General features: G+C 34.4%; 12 protein-coding genes and 1 pseudogene across 13 annotated transcripts, besides 4 other annotated features; 5 read left to right on the forward strand and 8 right to left on the reverse strand.

Annotated features, from left to right (window-relative positions):
• Positions 1-15,123: part of a mobile genetic element that runs on past the window's edge.
• Positions 2-2,140, forward strand: TVAGG3_0831340 (DNA/RNA polymerases family; the record flags this gene model as incomplete). Its single annotated transcript, XM_051248493.1, has 1 exon — positions 2-2,140. One exon carries the CDS (start codon positions 2-4, stop codon positions 2,138-2,140), a length of 2,139 nt encoding a protein of 712 aa, XP_051083968.1.
• TVAGG3_0831350 (uncharacterized protein) lies at positions 2,197-3,057 on the forward strand (the record flags this gene model as incomplete). Its single annotated transcript, XM_051248494.1, has 1 exon — positions 2,197-3,057. The coding sequence occupies one exon, from the start codon at positions 2,197-2,199 to the stop codon at positions 3,055-3,057; it is 861 nt and encodes a 286-aa protein (XP_051083969.1).
• On the forward strand, positions 4,318-4,875 carry TVAGG3_0831360 (organellar and viral DNA polymerase type B; the record flags this gene model as incomplete). The annotated part of the gene is made up of 1 exon (XM_051248495.1): positions 4,318-4,875. One exon carries the CDS (start codon positions 4,318-4,320, stop codon positions 4,873-4,875), a length of 558 nt encoding a protein of 185 aa, XP_051083970.1.
• Positions 5,597-6,119, forward strand: TVAGG3_0831370 (organellar and viral DNA polymerase type B; the record flags this gene model as incomplete). The annotated part of the gene is made up of 1 exon (XM_051248496.1): positions 5,597-6,119. A coding segment is annotated over one exon (523 nt), but the record flags the coding sequence as incomplete, so codon positions are not given.
• Positions 6,299-6,918, forward strand: TVAGG3_0831380 (KilA, N-terminal/APSES-type HTH, DNA-binding family; the record flags this gene model as incomplete). Its single annotated transcript, XM_051248497.1, has 1 exon — positions 6,299-6,918. A coding segment is annotated over one exon (620 nt), but the record flags the coding sequence as incomplete, so codon positions are not given.
• Positions 7,614-8,309, reverse strand: TVAGG3_0831390 (protein of unknown function, DUF4106 family; the record flags this gene model as incomplete). Its single annotated transcript, XM_051248498.1, has 1 exon — positions 7,614-8,309. One exon carries the CDS (start codon positions 8,307-8,309, stop codon positions 7,614-7,616), a length of 696 nt encoding a protein of 231 aa, XP_051083973.1.
• On the reverse strand, positions 10,146-10,679 carry TVAGG3_0831400 (uncharacterized protein; the record flags this gene model as incomplete). The annotated part of the gene is made up of 1 exon (XM_051248499.1): positions 10,146-10,679. A coding segment is annotated over one exon (534 nt), but the record flags the coding sequence as incomplete, so codon positions are not given.
• On the reverse strand, positions 10,718-11,126 carry TVAGG3_0831410 (uncharacterized protein; the record flags this gene model as incomplete). The annotated part of the gene is made up of 1 exon (XM_051248500.1): positions 10,718-11,126. A coding segment is annotated over one exon (409 nt), but the record flags the coding sequence as incomplete, so codon positions are not given.
• TVAGG3_0831420 (protein of unknown function, DUF4106 family) lies at positions 11,536-12,072 on the reverse strand (the record flags this gene model as incomplete). Its single annotated transcript, XM_051248501.1, has 1 exon — positions 11,536-12,072. The coding sequence occupies one exon, from the start codon at positions 12,070-12,072 to the stop codon at positions 11,536-11,538; it is 537 nt and encodes a 178-aa protein (XP_051083976.1).
• Positions 12,449-14,052, reverse strand: TVAGG3_0831430 (annotated as a pseudogene). Its single transcript has one exon. A coding segment is annotated over exon 1 (1,604 nt).
• Positions 15,124-15,954: 831 nt separating the features above from the next.
• TVAGG3_0831440 (protein of unknown function, DUF4106 family) lies at positions 15,955-16,194 on the reverse strand (the record flags this gene model as incomplete). The annotated part of the gene is made up of 1 exon (XM_051248502.1): positions 15,955-16,194. One exon carries the CDS (start codon positions 16,192-16,194, stop codon positions 15,955-15,957), a length of 240 nt encoding a protein of 79 aa, XP_051083977.1.
• Positions 16,195-17,221: 1,027 nt separating this feature from the next.
• Positions 17,222-17,474, reverse strand: TVAGG3_0831450 (protein of unknown function, DUF4106 family; the record flags this gene model as incomplete). The annotated part of the gene is made up of 1 exon (XM_051248503.1): positions 17,222-17,474. A coding segment is annotated over one exon (253 nt), but the record flags the coding sequence as incomplete, so codon positions are not given.
• A 335-nt stretch (positions 17,475-17,809) lies between these two features.
• Positions 17,810-18,131: a mobile genetic element.
• Positions 18,132-18,726: 595 nt separating this feature from the next.
• Positions 18,727-19,024: a mobile genetic element.
• Positions 19,025-21,160: 2,136 nt separating this feature from the next.
• On the reverse strand, positions 21,161-24,422 carry TVAGG3_0831480 (pecanex family; the record flags this gene model as incomplete). The annotated part of the gene is made up of 1 exon (XM_001323596.1): positions 21,252-24,413. One exon carries the CDS (start codon positions 24,411-24,413, stop codon positions 21,252-21,254), a length of 3,162 nt encoding a protein of 1,053 aa, XP_001323631.1.
• A 299-nt stretch (positions 24,423-24,721) lies between these two features.
• Positions 24,722-24,744: a mobile genetic element.
• Positions 24,745-25,000: the final 256 nt, after the last annotated feature.

Here is a 25,000-nt window from a genome sequence, read left to right on the forward strand (position 1 = left end):
AATGGACAGAAGGTCTGCTAGAATAAAAGCAGAGTTAGAAAGATATGGTTGGAAAGTTTCGAAGAATTTTAAATATAGGAAGGGAAGACCCATAAAAGTCTATGACAAACTGGCTGGTCTTCGCTACGAAATGGACTTGGAAACAGCACGTGCAAATTATCCAAACAGACTAGAGAGGTTAGAAGAAGAACGTCTTATGGACATGCCTTTCGATGTTAGTGAACCTCAGGTTGAAGGACACGACGGCTTTGCCAGATTCTACTGGAAACATGACGAACAATTGTATCCTTTGAGGAGGAAAAAAGGGAAGGGTGAAGATGCACATGCTCCCATGGAAAGAACAAGATATGCATATGAAAAGTATCGTGAGGTTAGAAGTCAAATTACATCTGGTCGAACCTTTACAGTAAACTTTGACGAAGGAAAGAACAAAGAAGGCTTCATGGGAGTACTTGCTGCAATTCAAGACGGAAATAAGAAAGGATACAATCTCAGACTAACCGTAACAGATTTAGATGGTCATATTTACTATGCACATGGCAATGTCACAACAGCCGCACAACTTCTTGACGCTTTCAAGACTACAAAGAGAGAACAAATGGTTGACTCCGACTCAGATATTTTGAATGCAATTGAAGGAATTGCAAGCGTGAAGTTCGAATGGTACCAACCTAACCCTCAAGCAGTCAGACAACATGCTGGATACTTCCCGTTCAGAAATAAGTCTGACATTGACTTAACAAGGTATGGAATTTACAATTCAATTGAAACAATTGTCAATGAACCTTGTATTCTTACATGTCTCAGGAACTCTGGTCTTGTTACAGATGAGAAGATGAAGTATCTTGAGTCATGTGTGAAAACAAGGTACATTCTCAGAAGTCAATTGTCAAAAGTTGCACCGTTGGCAAATGTGAATATCCGAGTCAACATTCCGACTGAGAAAGGTTCTTCACATGACGACTATGTTGTTGACTTCAAATTGCCATGGTTGAAGATTGTACTTGTCCACAACCACTTCATGTTGAACGAAAGTCTTACAAACCCATTGTTCGGAAAAGGCAAGTGCAACATTGTCAGAGCTGTTAACATTCTTTTCGAGAAAGGCTTGTTGGAACCAATTCCAGATGACAAGCTGACAGAAACTTTTGTACCAAAAGACGAAACAAACTTTTCATTGTTGGTAAGACCAAAAGTTGTTCCAGACAAAGTTATAGCACAAAAGAAGTACACGGTTCCAAAAGGAGTTGGATTGTTCGTATACCAACCTGAACCAGAAGAACTTCCAATGAGGTTGCAAGAACTTCAAGATGCTATAAACAAACTTCCATTGAGACATCCAGTCGACGTCAAATTGTATTGGAGAGCATCTGAGTTAGGTCAGAAGGTTTTATATGAAACAGGTTGCTTTGACGATGTTTATGAGATAACAGGCGAGGTTTCTCAGAAGATAAGAGACTCACTTGAATTTCCACGAACTGGACCGATTGGATGCGACAAGTTCGACTCATACGAAAAAATATACTATGTCGACCTTAACGCTGCGTACATGAGGTTCGTCCAATATATTCCGACTGGAATTCCAAACGAAAAAGGTGAGTTCCCGGGAAGGAACTATACAGTTGGAAAAGTCATACAACAACTCTATGATATTAGGAAAGCTTCAAACCCCAAACTTGCAATGACACTCAAATTGCTTATGAATTCGACATGGGGATATTCCATTAAAAAACCTCAAGCGATGAAGAGTAAACACTATGAGAAGGTCGACAACTTTGTTGAAAGGTTTTCTCCTTTTGTTTTGAAGTACGAGTTCACCGAAGGTCAAAATGGCTTAGTAACCACAGTAAAACCTATTGTCGAACATTGGTCTTATCCTCAGTTCGCAAAGGCAGTCCTTGACAACTACAACAAATTCTTCTCAGAGGTTAAATCCAAAGTGAAGGTATACTATGAGAACATCGATGCGCTCATGACGAACGAGGAAGGCTATAACAAACTCATTGAAATGGGAATGGTCGGTGAGAAGATGGGCTGTTTTAAGCTAGACAAGGTATTTTCCGAAGTTCATGTCCTCTCCAAACGTAAGTACTGGGCCGTACTTGAAAACGGCACAGAAATAAAACATTGCATGAAATAAAAAATTGCATACCATTTTAAAACGTTTTTAAAACAGTATATTTTTACATATATTAAATGCTTCAGGTTGAAAAACAAAGAACAAAAGTAGCAGATACAAAACCGTTAGACTATATCTTTACAAACGCTGGTAGAAATATTTCAGATGAAGAAATTTCATCTCGATCTTACAGGTTTGACTATCCAATTCGTTGGCTTCAAAGTCCTTCAGATGCAAAGGCAATAGGATTTAGAAGAGTTTTGTTTTCAAATAGAACTAACGCATTCATGTTCGCAGTATATTTTCACGGTCAGTATAAAGGCTCTGATGGTCTAATAGAAAAATTTGACGAAATGAAAATCTTTACAATTCGTTCAGACGAAAGTCTTGAAAAAACTCTAAATGACTTTCAAACTCAAATAAACAAATACTACTGGGAATTTCAAGAAAAATATGACTCTTTACTAAATGGAACATACTATCTGAAACTAGAATACGACAAGATGAACTCCACAGTTTCATTTCAAAAGATTGAAATTAACCCTCCAAGAGATACAGAGTTTTTATATTGGGGAGTAGACAGGCGTTCTTGGGCACAATTTCTTCGGTTACTAAACCAGAACGAACCATTACCACCAGATGGTCCATTTAAATTTATACTCCCACCAGCAGATTTGACAGTTTATAGAAACGTGTTTGACCCTCAAAATGTCATGTGTCATGCAAGTTTCAGTTCAAGCAACAACAGTTTTCTTTGTATCGGTAAGGACTTTTATGACTTTGCTTCTAAATTCTACGAACCACCTAGTAACAGTTTCTCTGACTTTCAAGTTTGGTTCACAACAAACGGTGTGCAGCATATTCTTCCATTGTACTATGACTTTTATCTCGAATTGTCTTTCATATACAACTACGGAAAAGTGCTGAAAAAGTATTGAAAAATATATTTTAGATCTCACCAGGTCCCTCGGTCCCTCGGTCCCTCGGTCATTTTAACTTCTCTGAAAAAGTGTGACAACATGACATTTTGACAACAACACAGGAGATAGATTTCTTCGTCAATGTTTTGTATAAAAAGCACCCGCCGGAATTCCGGCAGGTGGTATATTCTTCACAAAATGCTTGTTTTGTCAAGACTTTCTTCGTCAATGTTTTGTATAAAAAGCACCCCGCGGAATTCCGGCAGGTGGTATATTCTTCACAAAATGCTTGTTTTGTCAAGACTTTCATCGTAAATGTTTTGTCAAACATAAACGTAAATGTTTTGTCATGACTTCTTCATCGTATTCTTTCACCCGTTGAATTTTGTATAAAAAAGCAACCGCCGGAATTCCGGCGGTTGGTATATTCTTCACAAAATGCCTGTTTTGTCAAGACTTTCATCGTATATGTTTTGTATAAAAAGCACCTGCCGGAATTCCGCGGGGTGGTATATTCTTCACAAAATGCCTGTTTTGTCAAGACTTTCATCGTCAATGTTTTGTATAAAAAGCAACCCGCGGAATTCCGCGGGGTGGTATATTCTTCACGAAATGCTTGTTTTGTCAAGACTTTCATCGTATATGTTTTGTATAAAAAGCACCTGCCGGAATTCCGCGGGGTGGTATATTCTTCACAAAATGCTTGTTTTGAGGTCGAGCCAAAAGTGGCTCCACCGTATTTTTCAACCAAAACTCGTTCATTTTGTTGTTCCCGGACCAAAAAAATATATTTTAGGTGAAGAGGTGAGATCTCACCTCTTTTCTCACCTCTTTTCTCACCCGTTGAATTTTCATGAATTTTCCCGAAATAAAAAAAGTTAGTTTTTTAAAAAAAATATTTTTTATTTTTATTGTAAGAACATGTTAGCAACAACAGCACCAAACTCGTTAGTCATGAACCCAACATCTATGTTAGTAGAGATGAAAAGCTTCATTCCTTCTTCATATACTTTCGAAACAGAAATCCAGAAGATAAAGCAAGAACTTCTCCAAGGAGATTTAGACTGTAGTGCGAAAGATGAAACAAATGAAGAATATCTTTATGAAATGCAGGATATTATTGACCATCTACCTAAACTTCCTGAAATACAACAACAAAAGCTTACTATTCCTGAATTCGATGAAATAGAAGTCAAAGCAACTGACTCAGTAGAAACCAAGAAGTTCATACGTAAGGTAAACTATGAGTTTCTTGGATTTCATTGCAACCACAAAGTCATGGACAAAGATTGCGATATGGTATATAAAAATGTTTCTGACATATACAAATCTGAAGAATTTAAGACCTACGACAACTTTGTTTCGTTAGTTGCAAAATGTGTATGGCAGATAAGAGATAAAGATAAAAGAGGTAAAGTATGGAACGAACAGATAAAACCAGCAACTTTTGAGTTAAAGAAAACCATTGACGCCTTAGTCATACTTGCAGGTTTTATTTCAATGTACAATGCTAAAATGAACCCACAATGTTCAAAATGTAAAGCAGCAATGAGGAAATATAACTACTCCGTCAAAGAGATAGAACGTATGCGAAACGACTATGCAGATTTAAAGAAAGAAGTAGAGAAACCAGCAGAAGATAAAATGGACATGTTGACATTTCTGAACAAAAACTATCCAACAGCTGACGATTTCCTTCTATCTGATGTCAAGAAGAAATATAAAGAAACATTCGGCATAGTTAAAACTTTTGACATACTGACAGAAGAAATAGAAGCTACAAAACTGTTTAGGATTTCAAATATACATCGTACAATTCATGTAAGACGCTTGTGAAAAAGAGGTGAGAAAACAGGTGAGAAAACAGGTGAGATCTCACCTCTTCACCTAAAATATATTTTTGCTGAGTAAAATGACCAAATTTCATTATATAACTGTTATGAGTGACGAAGAGAACTTTGACACTTCGTAAAAAAAACATATACGAAGAAATCTATTTCCTGGACTGTTGTCTAAATGTCATGTTGTCACACTTTTTCAGAGAAGTTCATTTGACCGAGGGACCGAGGGACCGAGGGACCTGGTTCCACCTAAAATATATTTTTGCTGAAAAAAATGACCAAATTTCATGAATTTCCTCATATGTTTGCGACCGGTGGAAAACCGCGGGTCGAGATTCCGTACGAAAATCGTAAAAAAAACTCATGAAAATCGTGGAAAATTGCTACCCCGACTTTTCTCGGTCTTGCATAAAACTCATGAAAATCGTAAAAAATTGCGACCCCGACTTTTCCCGGGGTCGCCTAAAACTCATGAAAATCGTAAAAAATTGCGAGTACGGAAAAAACCGTAGTCGCCTAAAACTCATGAAAATCGTAAAAAAACTCTATGAAAACAGTGAAAAAATGCGAGTGGGAGAAAAACCCTGATCGCCAAAACTCTATGAAAATCGTAAAAAAACTCTATGAAATCATATCTTTTATACAAGATAGAAAAAATAAAATTAACGCTAGTTTTTTTAAAATATTTTTTTTTATTTTGTATGTAAAGACAGGAAATGACAAGCACTGAGTTTGAAACAGTTAGAAAGATAGACAATGAGACCAAAATAGTTAGAATAGGTGATTTAAACGTAAGATACTCAAAGAAATACAACAAATATTCTTTGTCAGACATTTTAACACTATCTGAAGGAAAGAAAGCACACGGCTGGGTTAGAAATGCTTCTACTCAGAAAATTTTGACAAAAAATCCTGAGCTTATGATATCGGTAAGATTCTATGGAACAAGAGCATATCTCATCGACAAAAGTCTTATACCAGTAGTTTTGTTCTGGATTGACCCAGTTGTTGGATATAATTTCATAACATATGGTTCATTCGATACTGAACGTTGCAGTGAAGGCTTAGTTTACATCGTTCAGAAACCGAAGGACTTCAATACAAAGAGATATAAGATAGGAAGAACATTTAATATAACTCAAAGATATGACAGTACAGTCAATAGAGTTAAGGTTGCGTTTGTTAACGATATGAGAGCTGCTGAAACAGAACTACTTGAAAAGTTTGAGAAAATGTATGGTGCTCCCACGAAAGGTAAAGAAACTTTCGAAGTAGATGAGATCGACAAAGCTATAAAATTATTTGACGAAGTTGCTGAAAAATACATGTAAAGCGTTTATTTTTGGTCTTTTATACAAGATAGAAAATAACGCTAGTTTTTATAAAATATTTTTTTTATTTTGTATGTAAAGACAGATATGTCAACATCAGAGAACACAACAACTGCTATCGTTCATGAAGATATAAATGAAGAATACGAGTGGGTTCAGTATAACAAACAGTTACGTCTCATTCGTTCGGTCAAAGATGACATGTACCAAATGCAAAGTATTTTGAATGCTCTTCGTTCTACAAAGCAAGCATACCATTGGTTTGAAAACCAACAGACAAAAGAACTTTTAGAAGAATTTCCTCATATGTTTGCGACCCTCGGAAAACCGAGGGTCGAGATTCCGTACGAAAATCGTCAAAATTTGCCAAATGGTTTGAGAGGTTGGTATGTACATAGACTTCTTGTAAATGCTGTTGCAATGTGGGCTTCACCTCGCTATGCTTGTTATATTTTCATGATGTTAGATGAAATTCATAGACAAGAACGTGAAGAGCTAGAGAACAAGCTTGAAGCAAAAGACAAAAACATACAGAAAAGAATACCACGTTCGGTACCAAAAGGAAAGGAAAAGAACTATAAGTATATGATTTACACTGAAGAGATGGAAAATGAAGAAGACAGAGATATGGTTATGTTGCATTTAGTCAGAAGAAACAACAAAAGCTTTTACGACTTAGCTAAGATTTACAAATCTGACAGAAATTGGTTCTATCGCGAAAACTTACCGATTTCAATGACACCAAATGAAGATGTTAAACAGATAGTTCAAGATACGTTACCTCAAACACACTATGATATGAAAGGTTGTACAATACTTACATTCAAAGAAGATTTGCCGCTACTGAAAGAAAAAATAACAGAGTATTTTGACAACTTCAAAGAGGAAGAGTAAATGAACCATTTATTTTTCAAGCTTGACACCAAAGATGGCTCAGGTAGCTCTAGATGGTAAATTGTCTTGTCCGAGTCCTTCTGGCATTCCGAGTCCTTCCTTCCGACAGGAAAAGTTTTTCCTTCCAACAGGAAAAGTTTTTCCTTCCGACAGGAAAAGTTTTTCTTTCCGACAGGAAAAATTTTTCTTTCCGACAGGAAAAATTTTTCTTTCCGACAGGAAAAATTTTTCCAGTTGTCCGTCCGTAAACCATTCAAATTTTCGAAAATTGAGAACTTTTTGGCCGACCTTCAGGAAAAATTTTTCTTTCCGACAGGAAAAATTTTTCTTTCCGACAGGAAAAATTTTTCTTTCCGACAGGAAAAGTTTTTCTTTCCGACAGGAAAAGTCCTTCCATCCGACAGGACACAAACGAATGTCCGACGTACCACCAACCGAGTCCATTCCAAAGCCAGAAGAACCGACAGCCCCAGCACCACAACAGACTAAGACTCAAACACTTACATTTTTACGCTTGACTTTTTACAATTTGAACTTTGTTTGCGTAGATATGAATTCTGAAAGAAGTATGAGGGTCTTGTATGACTTTGTACTTCTCCCATAGTTCATGTCTGTCAAACTTACCTGCCATGGACTCTTTCATAAGTTCCATGAAATCGTCTTCGGACAATCCGGGGAAAAGTACAATGTCAGTAAGTATTCTCTTTACATCCTTACTTAAACTCTTGGCTGTCTGTACACAAATGACAACTGAAATGTTAAAGTGTCTGAGCTTCTTAAGAATTCGACACATGTCTTGTTCTCTGTTCTTTAACAAAGGATGAGAAGCAAAGTCATCTAAGATAAGAAGACATCTGTGAGGGTAAGTCTTCCAATCGTAAGATTGCAATTTCTTCGAAATGTATTCTATCTCTTTCTGTTTGTTTCTGAAGTGTTTCTTCTCTAATATTCTCTGCATTTCCTCATTTGGGTCTTTAAACTTAGAATTGACATACTCATTTATAGCATTGTACTTCAAAACTCTTCTTTGGTACTTCTTTATCCAATCTAACAACTCAGTATCTTTTATACATACTAACTTAGACTTTTTTATAATATCTTTGAACGAATTTACGGTTTGGTCAAATTGACCAGAAGTACTACAAATGACTACTAACTCATAGAATGGGTTCTTCTCATCTAGTTCTTGTTGTTGTGCAGCCATTTTAAGATAAGTGAAAGTCTTACCCGACCCAGGTGGTGCGATTAGACCTGTTATACCATTCTGAGCAAATAAGAACTTGTCATGTATGGGTTTTATCTGAGCATTTTCCAACTTCCTCTTGTTCTTATTTAAAACATTCTCAAATTTTTTGTCAATGTCAGCAAACTTTTTTTCTAACATATTTTTAGAAAAATTAAAATTTTTATCTTTTAGGAAATGTCTAGCGATTTCGCTATCTATATTCGAGACAAGCTTTTCGACAGCAAAACATCTGTCGACCATAAAATCTTACATAGTGTAAACAAGAAAGGGAATTTGTTCTAAAGTTCTGTTTCTGGGAATATGACAAGAACCATAAAACCTTAAGCAGAGAAGTCTTAAAATTTGTCAATGACAGACTTGTTGACAGAGATGACGCCTCTTGGAGAGATGAAGTCCAACAAAACTTCTTAGAATGCAAAGAAGACACATGCGCTGTTCTTGAAAATGAAATAGAAAACAGAATAGAAGAGCTATTAAAGGACAAAGACCTTTTACAAAAATATGGTTCTGAGAAGTTTGACATAACTCCACCAGAAAAGAAGAAGAGAGAAAAGAAAGAAAAGAAAGTAGAAGAAGAGAAGAAAGAACCAGAGCCAGAGAAAAAGAAATTTGACATGTAAAAATAAAATTTTATTTTTAGAACATTTCTGGGTCAATGTCAATGTTCTCTTCCTCTTTAGGAGCAAAACACTGGCTTAGACTCTAAAATCTTTTTACCCAATTTACCTTGAACTTCAACTATCTTAGACTCATAATATTCATAGTCGTCTGCTTTCTTTGGTTCATAGGGTATAACAAGTTTGTATGCTTTGCCTTCTTTAAGGTTTGAAAACCTTCTGTCAAAACTTTCTTTGACTGTTAACAAACCTTCTATGTCTAAGTCTTCAAATTTCGCACCATTTTTAGTCACAATAGCAAACTTAACTGGTTCGATGTTCCAAACTTTGTCAAATGTAGACTTTTCAAAATGGTAGAAGTAAACATTCAAATATGTGAATGGGTCTAGTTCTTCTTTAAGTCCTGACATGTACTTGTTGACTGAGATGAATTTCGTCATCTTTTCTATCGGATAAAAAAATATTTTTTTTAAAATTTACTCAGAAAAATTTTTCTTTGTATATACACCATTCTGTACGTCTAAAAGACTTTTGACATTTGCCAAGAATGTTCGTTTAGACGCTGTCATATAACCATATTCTTGACAATACTGTTTATACGAATCGTACAATGACCTTTCATCTAAACACTCAAAGTCAGTTTCATCTATGAACAGTTCATATACACTCTTGTTTGCTTCTAACAATGTTTGTCTCTCTTCGGTATGTGGAATTTGTCTTGGATTGAACTTGAAATATCTAATGTCATGAAATATGAGAACAAGTGGTTGTAAAAGTCAGTGTCAAAGTTTCTGCTAAGTCGTCAAAATATTCTGTATCTTGCATATGAGCTTCTGACGTTCTGACAACTACATATCTTCTGTCAGAACTTTCTAACTTCATCGGAACGGCGTTGTTTGAAACCATGACGAAGTTTGCAACATTTTCACAAACTCTTTGGTCTTTATATTTTCTTTCAACAACTCCAACTTTGTCTGTTATAAGACTCTTCAAAGCATCTGAGTTCAAAACTTTTGTTGTATCTATACTTTGAAGTTCGTTACATACTATAAGTTTCATATTCTCTATTGAAGAGTTAAATTTACCGCAGATGTTTTCTAAGTTTGTCATATTAGGGTTCGAATAGCCCTCTAACAGTTTGCCATAAGATATCTGTAAAGAAAGTGTTCTTACCTGTTCCTTGTTTTCCAATTATGATGAGAGCAGTTTCATTTTTAGCACTTGGATGTTGTAAGATGTTTGCAAACCAACATAAGATATACTCATAGACTCTTTCGTTTCCATTGCATATAATTTCTTTGACATGGTCTAACCAAGCTTCTATAACATTTTCTTTCCATTCTACTTGTTCGTATTTATATCCAGTGAAGATAGAATAGAAGTTTGGAGATGGTGTATAGAACTTTATACCACGAACTGAAAAATCTTCTAACTTTGACAATAAGATATCCCAAGCATCTAACATCTTCATACCAACTTGTACGACTTTTATTTTCTTAAGTTTCTGTTTACATTCTTGTTCTGAAACTATTGTCGCTTTAGGTTTGTTAAAGACTACATCCCATTCTTTCATGACATAACATTCTGGGGCAGAGTCGACATAAATGACTAAACGTTTCAAATTCTCGACTGCTTTGTTATAGTCTCTAAATGGACACATATTTCTGAACGCTTGGAAGTCATAAAAATCTGAAACGTCTATTCTGTACATTTTTTTATAAAAATAAAAAAAATATTTTTTTTCTTGAGCTATTTGTTGTTCTTGACTTTGTTGTTGCATTTGTTCCATTTGTTGCATTTGTTGTTCTTGAGCTATTTGTTGTTGAAGTTGTTCTTGTAGTACAATACTTTCACCAGTTGCATCTTCCAATTCGAAACTTTCTGCCGTCATTGACAAATACATAGGACATAAAAGTTTTACAGGAACAAAGTTTGCGTCAACTAAGGTTAAGTTTATGTTTGCTAAAGTGTTTGAGTTTACTAAAGCTGAAAACTCTGCATTCGAATGAACAATAGGCAAACCAGCAGAGAAAGTGTTGTTTATACGCATGAGTATCTTTTGGTCATAGTAGTTTCTGTCGACATTCGAATAGCACTTTGAACCTAAGTTTGAAACAATATATAAAATAGGTGTACTTAAAGTCAATGGAACAGACATTCCTTGTATGACACCTTTTCCTGTTATAGGAAACTGTTGGTAGTAAAAACCAGATATAAGTTTTGTATTATAGCTCATATCGTTTATACTAAACTCAGTCGGACATCCAAACATAATGAAACCTGCTCTAGTTGCAGCACATGTTACATCCGTCCTTAAAGTATTAAATAAGTCAACAAAACCTGTTGGTGGTATATCTGAGTAAGTATCTTCAAAGGAGTATTTTTTACCATTCACAACAACAAAGTCTTCTGGTGTCAAAAGAGCAAAACAGGCTTTAGTCGTCATCGTGTTTAAGGTCAGTTTACAATATCGTCCTTGAGGACTTTGTAAGTTTGTTGTTATAGAATTATATGACTCAGGGTTTTTAGTCGTAATAGTATAAACCACTATGTCTTCTGCCATTTACTTAGCAAGTAAATTTTAATGAAATGTTGTGGTCGTCAAATATTTTTATGACGTCTGGGAAACTATATTTTAAGTTCAACGTTTCACCTCCTTTCATAACGTATATCTTGTCAATGACATTATATGAAACACCACAGCAAGCAATGTCGGGTTCTATTTCTTTGATGTTTATATCGTCTGCCTCTGTCAAAAGTTTCAATAGTTCTTTCAAAATTTCATGAGGTGCAATGACATATGAGTTCACTTTTACAGGGTTGTGTTCGACCAAGTTTAACATTATACCCAAAGCTTGACAAATCTTCTCCTGAGTTTTAAGTTTGTCTTTAAGTTGTTGGTAGTCGTTTCGAATATCTGCAACAGAACTTAAGTCTCTGCTAACTTCAGGGTATGTTGGTTGTTCTTTTACAGGAACTATTGTTATACCATCTTCGTCTTCGTATGGTTTCCCCACTTCAACATCTCTGTCTTTGACATTGACAACAACACTTTGACTGTTTGTTTGAGTTGGTGAATTTAACTTCACATCTGCCACCGCCATTAAACCTTTTGAAACACTTACGCTTCTATTTTTCGGAAATGACATTTTACTTAGAATAAAAAGATGGACGTATTTGAGTATCTCTTCGAATTGAAGCAAAACAAAGTTTACACACACAAACAATACAAGTTCATTGACAGAATAGTTCTTTACACAAACAATGGAAAATGTTATAGAATAGCAGTCTTTGCTGAACCAAAATATTTTCATAAAGCAAAGAAAGTTGGTATAACCGAGATGGTGAAAGTTCTTGAAGCAGACAAAAATATAACAACAAAACTGACCGATATTTCTAAAGGTAAGTTTATAATACAATATTATATCAAAACTGGCGTACTGTCAATATTTGACGGAGAGAAGTCAGTTCAAGAACAACTTACTGACCTGCTGCCAAAATCTGCTCGATGGAAGCTGTCGTTATACCAATCTGAGGAGCCCCAGCAGGTTTCATCGAACGAATTTTCAAAAGAGCATCTTCCGTGAAAAGTGCTATTGGTTTTGTAAACTTCTTTGCTTTCAATTCATCTGGACCGTCTCTGTCACCAGTATATTGTATTTGAACTGTACCAACAGTTGAAATACCACCCATAAAGTCTTCTGAGTCAGCAAATGGAATGCCAAGCCAAAAGTTTGAACGGTCTCCATTTGTATATTGAGTGTTTTGACCTCCTGTATGAGTCCATACTTTCACATATGGCATAATAGAACTTTGCATTTCAGGGTTAATGGTTGTTGTGAAGTTGTTGTTAAAGTTCATAGCATCTAATGTCAAGTTGTATGACCTCATATCCTCAACTGTGGAATATTCTTCTCTTGGATAATATTTGCCATCTATGTTTATATGATATTTAATACCGGGGTTGTAGAAGCAAGAATAGTCATTTATAGTTCGTCTGAACAGTACAAACATAGTATCTGCATGTTTCATTGCAGTTGTTAAGCAATATCTGTTCTTGCACCTGGGTCAGCACTTTGGTTTCCAACTTCACCTGCAAAGTCTTTGACAGATATTTGGTGTATAGGGAACATAAGTGGAACTGCAATATATTTGGCAGCTAAAGCATTTGAAATATCTGGGTCCAACATATAGACTGCAAGTCTGCTTTCTATTCTCTTGCATTCAAATTTTCGCATGTGAACTTAACTGGGTCCCAAGCAGTTCCAGCAGCATTGAAGTAGTAGTTTACTTCAGTGTTGAGGTTTGAGAAACCAAAGTCTAAGTCAACTTTGTCTTTGCAAAAGTCACAGAACTTGGCTCCACCAGTTCCAGCTACAGTAAGAGTGAATGGGTCTTGTGTTGGTGCAATGACTAAGTTATTTTTGCTTGGAGTAAGTTCGATAGAAATTTTTCCTGCCCAGTTTGGCAAGTATCTTAAAAACCTGAAGATGAGGAAAGATGACAAAGGAACTCTAAGTTTCAATTTTACTTTGGTTACTGCTGCTGCAGTTTGTCCAGAAAGGTTAACATAAACTCCTGGAACGTTAGGGTCAAGTCTTCTTATTTTCTCAATAGTTGCATACTGGTCTGTTTGTTCTCTAGCTTGTGGTTGTACTGAGTTTCTCAAAGCGAACCATTCATAGTTTGCCCATGTTACTGTTTGAACTAAGTCAGAGTTAGAATATATCTTATATCCCATGAAAACTTCTGGAGCATATTGGTATCCGACATAGAAAATTCCATTGCAACCTTTCTTGTCAGACAACTTGGCAGAAGGTTTTTATTTCAATGTCTTGTTCCACGTATAAGAAAGAGTTGTCAATAGAAATTATATGAAACCTGTCGCAAGCAATATCTACTGTTGTTGAAGAACCTTCTCCAAACTCACCTACGTTTCCATAAGAAACAGCAGTTGTATATTCGTAAGTTCCAGGAACTATTTCTGACCTTCTAATGGCATTGTCGCATTCGTTATACCATTCGGAAACATTTCCATTCATGGCATCCAAAACTGTTGGCGTTATATTCTGAGCGGCGTACATTTCATATGGGTAAAAATATAGAATAGTTGGGTTTATGTGTCATAATAGAACCCACGTGGACCAAGCTTTACTTTCTTCCTGACTGAGTTTTTAACTCTTCTTTTTCCTTCATTGCCACTACTTTCACTAGATGAAGTTACTTCTTCACTACTTTCACTTTGTTCTACTCTTCTTCTTTGGTGTCGCTTTGGTAACTTGCCCTCTGCTTCAAGTTGTTGCATCTTTGCCTCATGTTCACAGTATGTTGTAAATTTCCCATGTCCTTTTTGCCTTTGGGCTCTGGTCGCCCATCTCAGGTAACCTATATCCTAGAAAGAGTTTGTCATAGTTTGTATTTGAGTCGTCGCGTATTGTTTGCATGACTCTTTCCTGAGTTTCCGGTTCAAGCTCTTCAAACAGTGCCTGTCCATATGGAATAAGCTCGTTTCCAAATATATGTTTTTGTAGCCATTCTGGTTTTCTTTCCATGTTACCAACTATATCTTTTGTGAATGGGAAAGCTTTTACCCAATCTTTCAGTCTTGCGTCGTTTATTTCTGTAGTTGGTTTTATTTTGTCAAGGAACATGTTTTTCAATACTAACATTTCATTTGGTACTGTCCATTTGAGTTTTCTTAAATATTCATCCCTTCTCAGTTCATTGTCTGCAAAGTAAGTTTTTATGACATTTTGTAAACTTTCGTTTGCAAGGTCATGTACAATAGGTTCTCTTCCTTCTCTCTCCCTAACTTTCTTTCTAAACTCTTCACCAAATATACCATCTCTATGGTTCTGTGTAGTTCTTTGAGATAAATGTTCTAGAACGTCAGGTGTTATATTTCCATCAGCCATGTTCATTTCATACTGGTCCAAAATATCTGCATGTTTCATATCTTTCAATGGCATTAAAGCCGCGCTTAAAATACCAGCTATATCTCGTTCACCATTCAATTCCATTGCGTCTACAACTTCTTGGAATTGTGGTTGTAAGTTTATGAACCACCTATCCGGGTTAGCTTTATGACCCCATCTCATTGTAGTTCCATCGTCTGCAGAAACAAAAGTAGGTTTGTTTCCATCTTGGTTAGGTTCTGAATGAACTTTAAACAATGTTTCATTTCTATATGTTTTCTTGAAATTTAACCTTTTATTTTCACCGAGTTCATCCGAAGATTGAACGTTAAATGCTCGTAAGTAAAAAGGGTTGTTGTATTTGTGTACATTTTCTTTCAGTACTTCCATTCTATGCTGAATATTTTCATCTGGTGTTGGAGTCTTTTGTATGTCGGCAAACATTTTTCGATATTCTTCTACTATGTCAGCCGAATTTTTTTTAGACTCTTGGAAATATTCCATATTCTCCGCATACTCTTGTTGAGGGTCAAGATTTTTCGGCTGTTCCAAATCTTCATCTAGTTCTGTGAAGTTAGTTTCCAAAGGAGTGACTTGTTCGTTTCCTTCAGGCTCTTCTAGCTGTTGTTGCTGAACTATTTCTTCCATGTCTGGTTGTATCTGAACTAGTTCTTCCTGTGGAGTTTCTTGTACCTCATCTGCTGGCATTTCATATATTCCGAGACCGTTTTTAACAATTCCCTTCTAAGTCATCCGGACTCATAAACCTTTCTTCTTTCGTTCCGTCTCTATTTTTTACGCGTTTCATGACGGGAGTTGAATTGTCATTTAGCTCTGACATCAAATATCTCGGAGTAAATTCAGTCATGTCATTTGGATGATATGCTATTAAATCATATCCCTTAGCGAGCTTGTATTTTCCAGGTTTGAAATTATATCCCATTTGGTGCTGAACCATAAAGCTAAATAGGTTCGGGTCAGTATTTCCTCCCTTGAACTTTCTAATAGCTTCTTTATATCTGTCACTAAAGTCAATACTATCTGGGTAACCATAGTCTTCCTTAAGCCTTTTTAAGAATTCTTGGTTTCCTTGTTCTCTACTTCTTTTATGTCCTTGCTCTGTTTGTGGTTGTTGTTGTGCTGGTTGTGGAGGTGGTTGTTGTGCTGGTTGTGGAGGTGGTTGTTGTGCTGGTTGTTGTGCAGGGTTTTGAACTGTTGGTTGTTGTGCTGGTTTTGGTTGTGGTTGTTGTGCAGGGTTTTGAACTGTTGGTTGTTGTGTTGGTTTTGGTGCATGCCTGTGTCTATGTCCATGTGACGATGTAAATGTTTTAGGTAGTCCTGGTGCAGGTGCTTCTCTTGGAGGGTTTGGTGGTATATAAGTTCCACTAGCTAGTATATAAGTTCCACCAGCTGGTATATAAGTTCCACCAGCTGGCACATATGTTCCATCTGCAGCGTAATGTCCTACCTGACTTTTCGTTCTTAAGAAAGCATTTACTAGGTCTGTTTTGGTCTGTTGTAACTCTTTTTCTTGACTTTTCACAACAGTTGCTCTAACGGCGTCATAGGCACTTTGAACTGCCTGTCTCGTTGCTGCATCTGTTATTTTCGTCATATTTTGTGCTACTTCTTTTAACTCTTTGTCGAAACCTTCAGACTTCAGTTTCTTTCCAGATGAGAAATCGTTCACTTGTTTCACCTTACTATGAAGAGCTTCGAAGGCGTTCTTAAAGTCAGCATTCGTTAAAGCTTCATTTGAACTGTCTTCATCCGCTTGTATTTTTGTCCTTATTGACCCTATGAGTTGGGCTGCTTTAGCGTTGGCTTGGGCATCTAACCAGTCATTGTTAGCTTTTATATATTCTGCGCTTTTCATTGCCTTTTGCATGGCTGCGTCGTTATTTTTACTTTCTTGTGCTAAGTTTTCATACTGTACGGTTTGGTTTTGCAACTGTAAAAGTTTTTCTGCCTTTACATTTGCTTCAACTTCTTTTTTATACTCATCGCTATCCATATATGTCTTCAGGGCTTTTTGTTTTATCTCTTCATCTTTCAGTACTTTATATTGAGTAGTATGGTTTTTTCAAATTTATGACATCTTGTTCCATTTTTGCTACTTCTGCTGCTTTTTCTGACACTTTTTTCGCATATTCCTCTGTACTTAGTTCTTTCAGTTGTTCTTCTTTCTTCTTTTTCTCTACGTTTAACTCATTGAGTTTCTTTGTGTGTCTGTCATATTCTAGTTTCTTTTCGTTTTCACCTATTTGCTTCTGTATGTCTATGTTTGACTTTTTGACATCTGCTATTTGATTTTTGAGTGAACTCAAATTCATTTGACTTTGAGGGTTATATGCTGTTCCGTCTGCAGCTCCACCATAGCCTGCCATTTTCGCTAAAAGTGCCGCTCTTAAACCTCCACTCTGTGCACCAACAACTCGGTTTAAAAGCATAGGATTGCTTGACATTTGTTGCAACATAGTGGGGTCATTCAGCATTTGTTGTTGCAACTGTTGTTGTGGTGTTAGTCTTACTATTGGATGTTTCAATGCTCTCTTCCTCTTACGTATATTCTTACGTAGCTTACGTGGCATTTTAAGTGAAGTTAAAAAGCGTCATTTGACAGATGGAACACATACTTTTTCAGTAAGGACATGTGGGGTGAGAAAAGAGGTGAGAAAACAGGTGAGATCTCACCTCTTCACCTAAAATATATTTTTGCCGAATTCTGTATAAAATTCTGAGTAAAATGACAGATGTTTATATGACACTTTCTCCGGTTTATAGGACCTCTCTCATATTCTATCTTGTCATATCTAAACTCATAGTCATGTATGTCCTCTAAACTTCATTTATACTAAACATCTTCGGGGCTAGAGGGCACGAAGTGCCTGGAAGCCCCAATCCTTTTTTTTTTTTTTTTTTTTTTTAGTTGTTTATAAATTATATTATATTATCATTTAATATTATTTTGATAATGAAGATTTTATTTTGCAATAATATAAACGAAATTTTTTACCTTATGAACTTTTGATGGAAATATGCAAATTTAAAATAATAAAGAAAGCCGCGAGCGAATCGAGCGGCTTAGGTCTAAGATTTTGATTCAAATCTTTGCTTATATTCCTTAAATTCTTTATGAAACTCGCAACAGTTCCATAAAAAATTTTAAATTCTAAACTGTCGAAATTACCGATCGGTAATCACACCCTTCACGGGTGTGTCACTTTTAGCTAAAATTACCCCTACTCATTTTATCGTCGGGGAAGCAACACAATTCCCTCAAAAATATTGAAAAAATATAGAAAATAAAATGAATTAAGATGTACTTAAAATGAGAAATAGATTATGATATTAGATTTTAGAAAAAACAGACTTTTGATATAACTTTTGAGAATCTCATATAAAAAAAAACATTTAAAAATAAATTTAAATATCTTATTTATTTTACTATTGTAAATATATTCTCAGATTTTTAGAAAAAAACACTTTTCATAAGTATTCAATATTTGAGAATACGCTCCAAAAAAAATAGATTCTCTTATATTTGCTTATATAAAAGGAAACTCTCTATCAGATGCGAATGCATGAATTCAGCACCTCTGATAGAGAGTTTCCTCTTATATAAGCGGATCTTTTTCATGAGTTATTGTTAATATAAAAACATAAAAAGCTACCAATATGAGAAATTAAACCCTGCGAAGCGCCAGTTCTAGACTGGCACCTCGCAGGGTTTAATTTCTCTTGACAAATGACAAAACTTGTTCGCAATTGTGAACCATTGCGAGCAGGTTTGCCAGATATCTGGAAGGAATTGCTCCTTATGATATATGCATTGTAACTGTATATATCATAAAGAGCAATTCCTTCAATTAAACGCAAAAACTTTGGTGCAATCGTTGCTGATTGCACCAAAGTTTTCGAACTTTCCCGAGGGAATTGGAGGGTGAGAGATACATAGTCTATCTATGTACCTCCCACCCTCCAAATCCCACTCTAAATGGGAGAAACTTTGTTCGCATGTTATCTTATTCAAACAAAGTTTCTCCCATTTAGAGAAGGAATAGGAGCCTACCAGGCACTGATATATAATCAGTGCTTTGTAGGCTCCTATTCCTAATAAAAATTTGAAAACTTTGGAGCATTTGATTATTGTATTTTGTCAAGAGAAATTCAACCCTGCGAAGTGCCAGTTCTAGACTGGTGCCTCGCAGGGTTTAATTTCTCATATTGGTAGATTTTGATGTTTTTATATTAACAAAAACGAATGAAAAAGATTTGCTTATATAAGAGGAAACTCTCTATCAGAGGTGCTGAATTCAGGCATTCGCATCTGATAGAGAGTCTCCTTTTATATAAGCGAATATAAAAGAATCTATTCTTTTTTGGAGCGTATTTTCAAATATTGAATACTTATGAAAAGTGTTTTTCCTAAAAATTTAATATAATGCTTAGCACAATATATAAAATTAAAATATCTATAATTATTTTCTATATCACACTTTTCATTAGACCTTGAAAAGTCTTCTCAAACTCTATTTTTAATTATTTTTAGATATATCTCAAGTGTGATTATTCAAAAACTCATATAGACTATATTTATTTTTTCATTCAAAAAATTATATGAGAATCTCAAATTAACTTTCAAATTTTTTATTTTAAAAACATATTAATAATCATATTTTAAGATACTTTTTCGCCCAAAAAATAATCGTACTTCCTCGACGATTAATAGGCTCTCAATTTCTATCGTTGACACTACTTAGCATGCAACACTCTTTGTATTGTTTTAGTAAAGAAATAAATTCTATTGTTCATCCTATATTTTCATTTTTGCATATTTTTTTTCATATTGATCGTAAAAAAATCTCGAAAAAAATATAGGTGTATCAACTAAAAATTGTAAACTGAAAAGCCACTTTTTCTAACTTTTTCCCACATTTTCGCCTGACATTCTATCGTATTTTTAATCCATTATATAATAAAATTATATAATCTTTAATTAGTTGATAGCCTCCCGCCTGACATTTGACGCGGCAAATTAGAAAAGTGCAAAATTTTTATTACTAATGGGAATATGAACTTTCATAGAGAAACCTTCTTGAAAGAACTTTTTACTGGCAAAGAATAATTTCAGAATCAGACCATACGTACAAGTCTTTAATAATATTCCTTGAAATTGAATTTTTTAATTTCAATTTAGTGGCTGAATAGTATTTTCCTTTTATTAGTTCATACTCAGAAATAATTTACAATAACATTCACTTCACACCACATAAGGTCCATCACAATTACCAATATCTATCATCATAATATAAAAAACATTGAGACTATAATTTTGGCATACACCCTTCACGACATGGATTGTGTAAGTCGGATTTTTCCAAAAAAATAATTACTGAACAAATTGTAAATTTACCATAAATTATCTGGTTAATTTGATTAAGTTTTTGACAAAATATCGTTCAACATTGCTAATTTAGTATTTTTAACTTGTTGAAAATGTTTTTATACATAAATAAATTTTTATAATTCCAAATTCGAAATAATAAACAATATTTATCTACATAGGATGCTATTTTGAGAAAATATATTATTATAATCAGACCTTGTAGAATTGTTATTCCTTAATAAAGAGATATTATTTTCACGAAATATCAAATATCGATGATCAAAGTTAATACTTATCCTTTTCTATCTATTTATGTGCATTATTCAATATATAAACAGGTATATATTGAAGTATTAATGGAAATTTGATCTAAAGATCCAGAAAATTATAAAGCAATATATATGTACAACTGCATTATTAATGTGCTCTATGGATGAACATTAATCGTTGAAACAAACTTAACTTAGATATTATGGTTAGAGTTGATACACTTCTAAAAATCTAACTCGGATCATATGAACAGAATTCGATTTTCGAGATGAAGGAGTTCAAGACATGGAAATTTCTATATTTGAAATATGAGGGATTTGTCAATTTTGAGAAAGTAGTTCTTTATGCTTCTCAATTTTGAAAAAAGTCTCTTAATTTTAATGTATTGTTTCAGGGATTTTATCATACTTTCTAAAAAGCATGAAAGAAAATTTCTTATAGCAATATATTGTGAATACATTTAAACCGTATGAAAACAAATACATCCATATTATATAAGAATTTAGACCCTTTGGCCATTCAATAAAATCTGTTTCAATTACATAAAAAACTTATATCAACTAGTTTCAAATATATTTACCAGAATTAAAAAGACTGTTTGATGATAGCAATGAAAAATCTAAAAAATGATTTTTTAATTACATAAAAATAATAAATAAACAAAATAACATAATATATTAATATATTATTAGAAATATATAAAAATATTCTAAGCTCTGAATGTGTAGTAAGAAGACAAAACAGGAGAAACATATGCAGGATATCCAATCGGAAGGTTGCAAGCTTGGTTGACGATGTTGTGCAAATCGATGACATTGAACTGTATAGAAAGTCTCTCTCTGTCCAAAGAACGCATGAAGACTTGTTCGAATGCTTGGCTGGACCAGAGACTTCGAACAGAACTCTTGTTCAGTCTGTAGACATTCCAAAGTGCTGTTGAATGTTTGAACAACAAAACTGTCTTAGTGTTCAAACAGTTTTCGACTGTCAAAAGTTGTTTCTTTGACATAGTGAATTCGTGTGCAAATTCATTAGATCCTGCTGGTGAAACCAAGTAACTCTCTTCGTAGTCCATGAAATGATCGAAGATTGATGAATCTGTTAATACATCTGGTTCATCAACAAATCCGAACTGTTGGAGAACTAAACTCAAAACAAACAATCGCATAGAAGGTGTGATGACATCTTCGAAGATTCGTTGGTTGTTAGAAAGCCAGAAGTTGTCATCATCAACGGACAAATTTCCATGAAATGATGAAAATACTTTAGATGCAATAACTGTGTTCGATTCAACACCATTAGATTTTGTAAGAATTTCAAGACAATCATTAATCAAGACTTGCAATTGCTGCTTCATTTCATGACTTAATTCAATCTCAAGATGACCTGAAATATATTCGATTTCTTGCTCACTACTAACAGTAATATTTTCATCTGGTTGTGGAACATTTACTAATAATTCAATTTCTTTCAATGTGAAGAAAATAATACAAAGTCTCATCCACGTCAAAACTGTATATCTATTCGTAGTATTAAGAATAGTAACTAACTCTGTTGCACTAACTTCATACATATCTAAAGGAATGTCACAATTTACATAATTCCAATTTGATTTCAAATGTAAAAATCCGGCGGGAATTTGCCAATCATTTGCCATTGTTGATAAATTCTCAAGATTTCGGATTTCGATTTGATGACATGTAGTAGCATCATTGTATTCGAGACCTCGAACTTGGAATTGAACACAATTAGGACGAAGTGAAATGATATGCAATAAAAGTGACATTTTGTTGTTAATCATCAAAAAAATGTCGTTTTCATCAACAGCACCGTAATTCCCTGAATATATTTGTCTTGCTAATACTTTAACTAAATCTCTAACAGCGGATAAATAAACAGGGGCTTCAAGAGGATGCTCTGTTGCATGAGATGCAATTGTTTTCATGACATCAAGATTTCGAGGTGGACTCAAATCCCAGAAAATGTTTGGTCGTGGTGCAGATGGGAAAACAACAACATGAAACAAAGGCTGCAAAAAAGAAAACAATTGTCGTGGAGCACCTGTAATAACAGACCAAAGATAAGTTTTGAAAGAAAAACTTCTGTCAATAAAAGGAAATAACATAATAACAATGTAATAAGGAATATAACCAACTTCTGGGAGTTCTTCTGTATAACTGCCAATAGATGAGAACCTTCCGAATATGTATTCACGAGTAATATCATACATATGCATAAGTTTGCGGCCAATCCAATAAGAAATCATAAATGAGCCAACAAAATTCGAAAATTGCATTTCATAATAAAAGTGACAAAAAACTAACAAAGAAAATGCATAAACAGAAGTACTTCCTACTGAAGTATTCAATACTATACATACAAAAAACCCAAAAATCCATGTTGGAATAGTTTCTGACAACAAACAAAATTTGATAAAAGATACTCCGAAAAATGCACGGATAACAATGAAAAAGAACTCAACATATTGGATTCTTATCCGAATAAACCTAAAAATAAATAGAAAATACTGTGTAAATGTAGTCAAAAAAGGAATTATTAAATTAATAACAACAGGAATGATAATCATAACATAAAAATATCCTTTCCGTGTTGTACAGTATATAGAAGCTATAGAAACAATACCTGTAAGAATAATTTGTTGAATAAAATAATATAATATTTTGTGATGTGAAATTGGTGAAATTGGGATGTTCAGAATGACATGGGATACAATAATAGCAACTTCGTCATGGTATTTGAACGTTGTTTTCGAATGAATAAAATAACAAATAATATATACAACAAAACATCGAATTAACTGAGCGAATGAGTCGAAAAGACCCACTACACCACATGAACCAAACAAATATCGGTTCACTGACTCAATAAACCATGTAATTGTCGATCCGATTGGAGGAATAACGAAAAAAAGCCAAACGGGGAGTAAATAAATACCGTACTTCCAAATTTCAATACCGTGGTCCTTGATTGTGTACCAATCTATCGTAATTTTGAAAATTTCAAGATGAATTGGTTCAAACCACTTTGGAAAGTACTCGAAAAGAAGAATGAAGCCACAAGCTATGATTAGAAAGAATGGACGGGTCATTCCGTTCGTAGATTCTTCGTGAGTTAGAGAATAAGGTTCATCTTGTGGAGGCTGGAGAATTGAGTAGATTGAACCGCCTGAAATAATGCAATACCACCAGTAGACACCTGCTGGTATATGATGAGAGGCGAAAGAAACGAGATATAACTGAAAAAAAGCTAAAATTGTCACAAAAAATATGTAAGTAAAGGTTTTTGGGAAAGGAAATACGATGGATAGTTGTTCGCGAGTGAAAGGAAACTTCTTAATCGTTCCAAAAAAACGAATATAACTTGTATTTTCTCCTTTCTCCTTTTTTTGAGATTGTTTTGGCTCCTCTTTGTGAGTATTCATGTATTCGATAAGAGTAAAGACTTCATCTGCTGAAAAACCTGATTGAATGAGTTCAAAAGCTGATTCACTGGCTCTTTGCTCATCAAACGGGTATGAATTTCTTAGTTTCCATAAGACATCACTGATGCCAGGTGGAGTTTCGATATCTGATATACTTTCTTCGGAATCTGTAGATAGTTCGAAAGAATTGTCAAAAATACGAGTTAAAATAGTTAGTGTTGCTGTAATAATTAGTATAACGAATGCTATAGATCCTGCAAAAATTAAATATTCCTTTTGTGTCCATGAATTTGGTTTAATAACAGCGTGAATACTTGTTAAAACGGCAAATGACGCAATTCTGATGATAGTAGGGATAATGCCACCAGAAACATTAAACCCAAAAAATGCTGTTCGGATACAATTTTGGGTAACTTCTTGGACATTCATAAAATTTTGTCATTTTTTTTTCCAATCTTCATGAAATATTTCAAATTCTTAGTAGATTTACTATATTTCTTCCTCAGTAGGGATAGTATGCTTATTTTGCCAAAGATGTTATGCTTGCCCAAAGGGCAAGCGTATGCATCCGAGGCCAGAAATTACAATATGATATCAAATTTGAAAATGTGGACTAAAGTATCATTGTAAGTTCTTTCGGACAAAAAGAAACATGATACGGTTTTGAAATTCTTATGAATAAATGATCTCAGAGCTGCCTTAATATAAAAAAAATTTCAATATTTACGGTTTTAAAAGTCAGATGGGCGTAAGTGCAGCCTTAATATAAAAAAAATTTCAATATTTACAATTTTTTAAACTTATGTGCTCAATTCTGACTTCTTGAAGAAGCAGGTTGAAATCAAACTACTAATTATATATCAAAAGTAAGAGCTAGTTCAGATTCCCTACTTTGTTCTGACGTTTCGTCTTTTTCTGTTCTAATAGATAATATGTATAAAATATACATGGGCACTATATTCAATATAAAACTGAAGAAGGACTGATAAAACTAGAGCGTCCAAAAATAAACATTG

This window comes from Trichomonas vaginalis, chromosome VI (assembly GCF_026262505.1).
Source record: "Trichomonas vaginalis G3 chromosome VI, whole genome shotgun sequence".
NCBI lineage: Eukaryota > Parabasalia > Trichomonadida > Trichomonadidae > Trichomonas > Trichomonas vaginalis.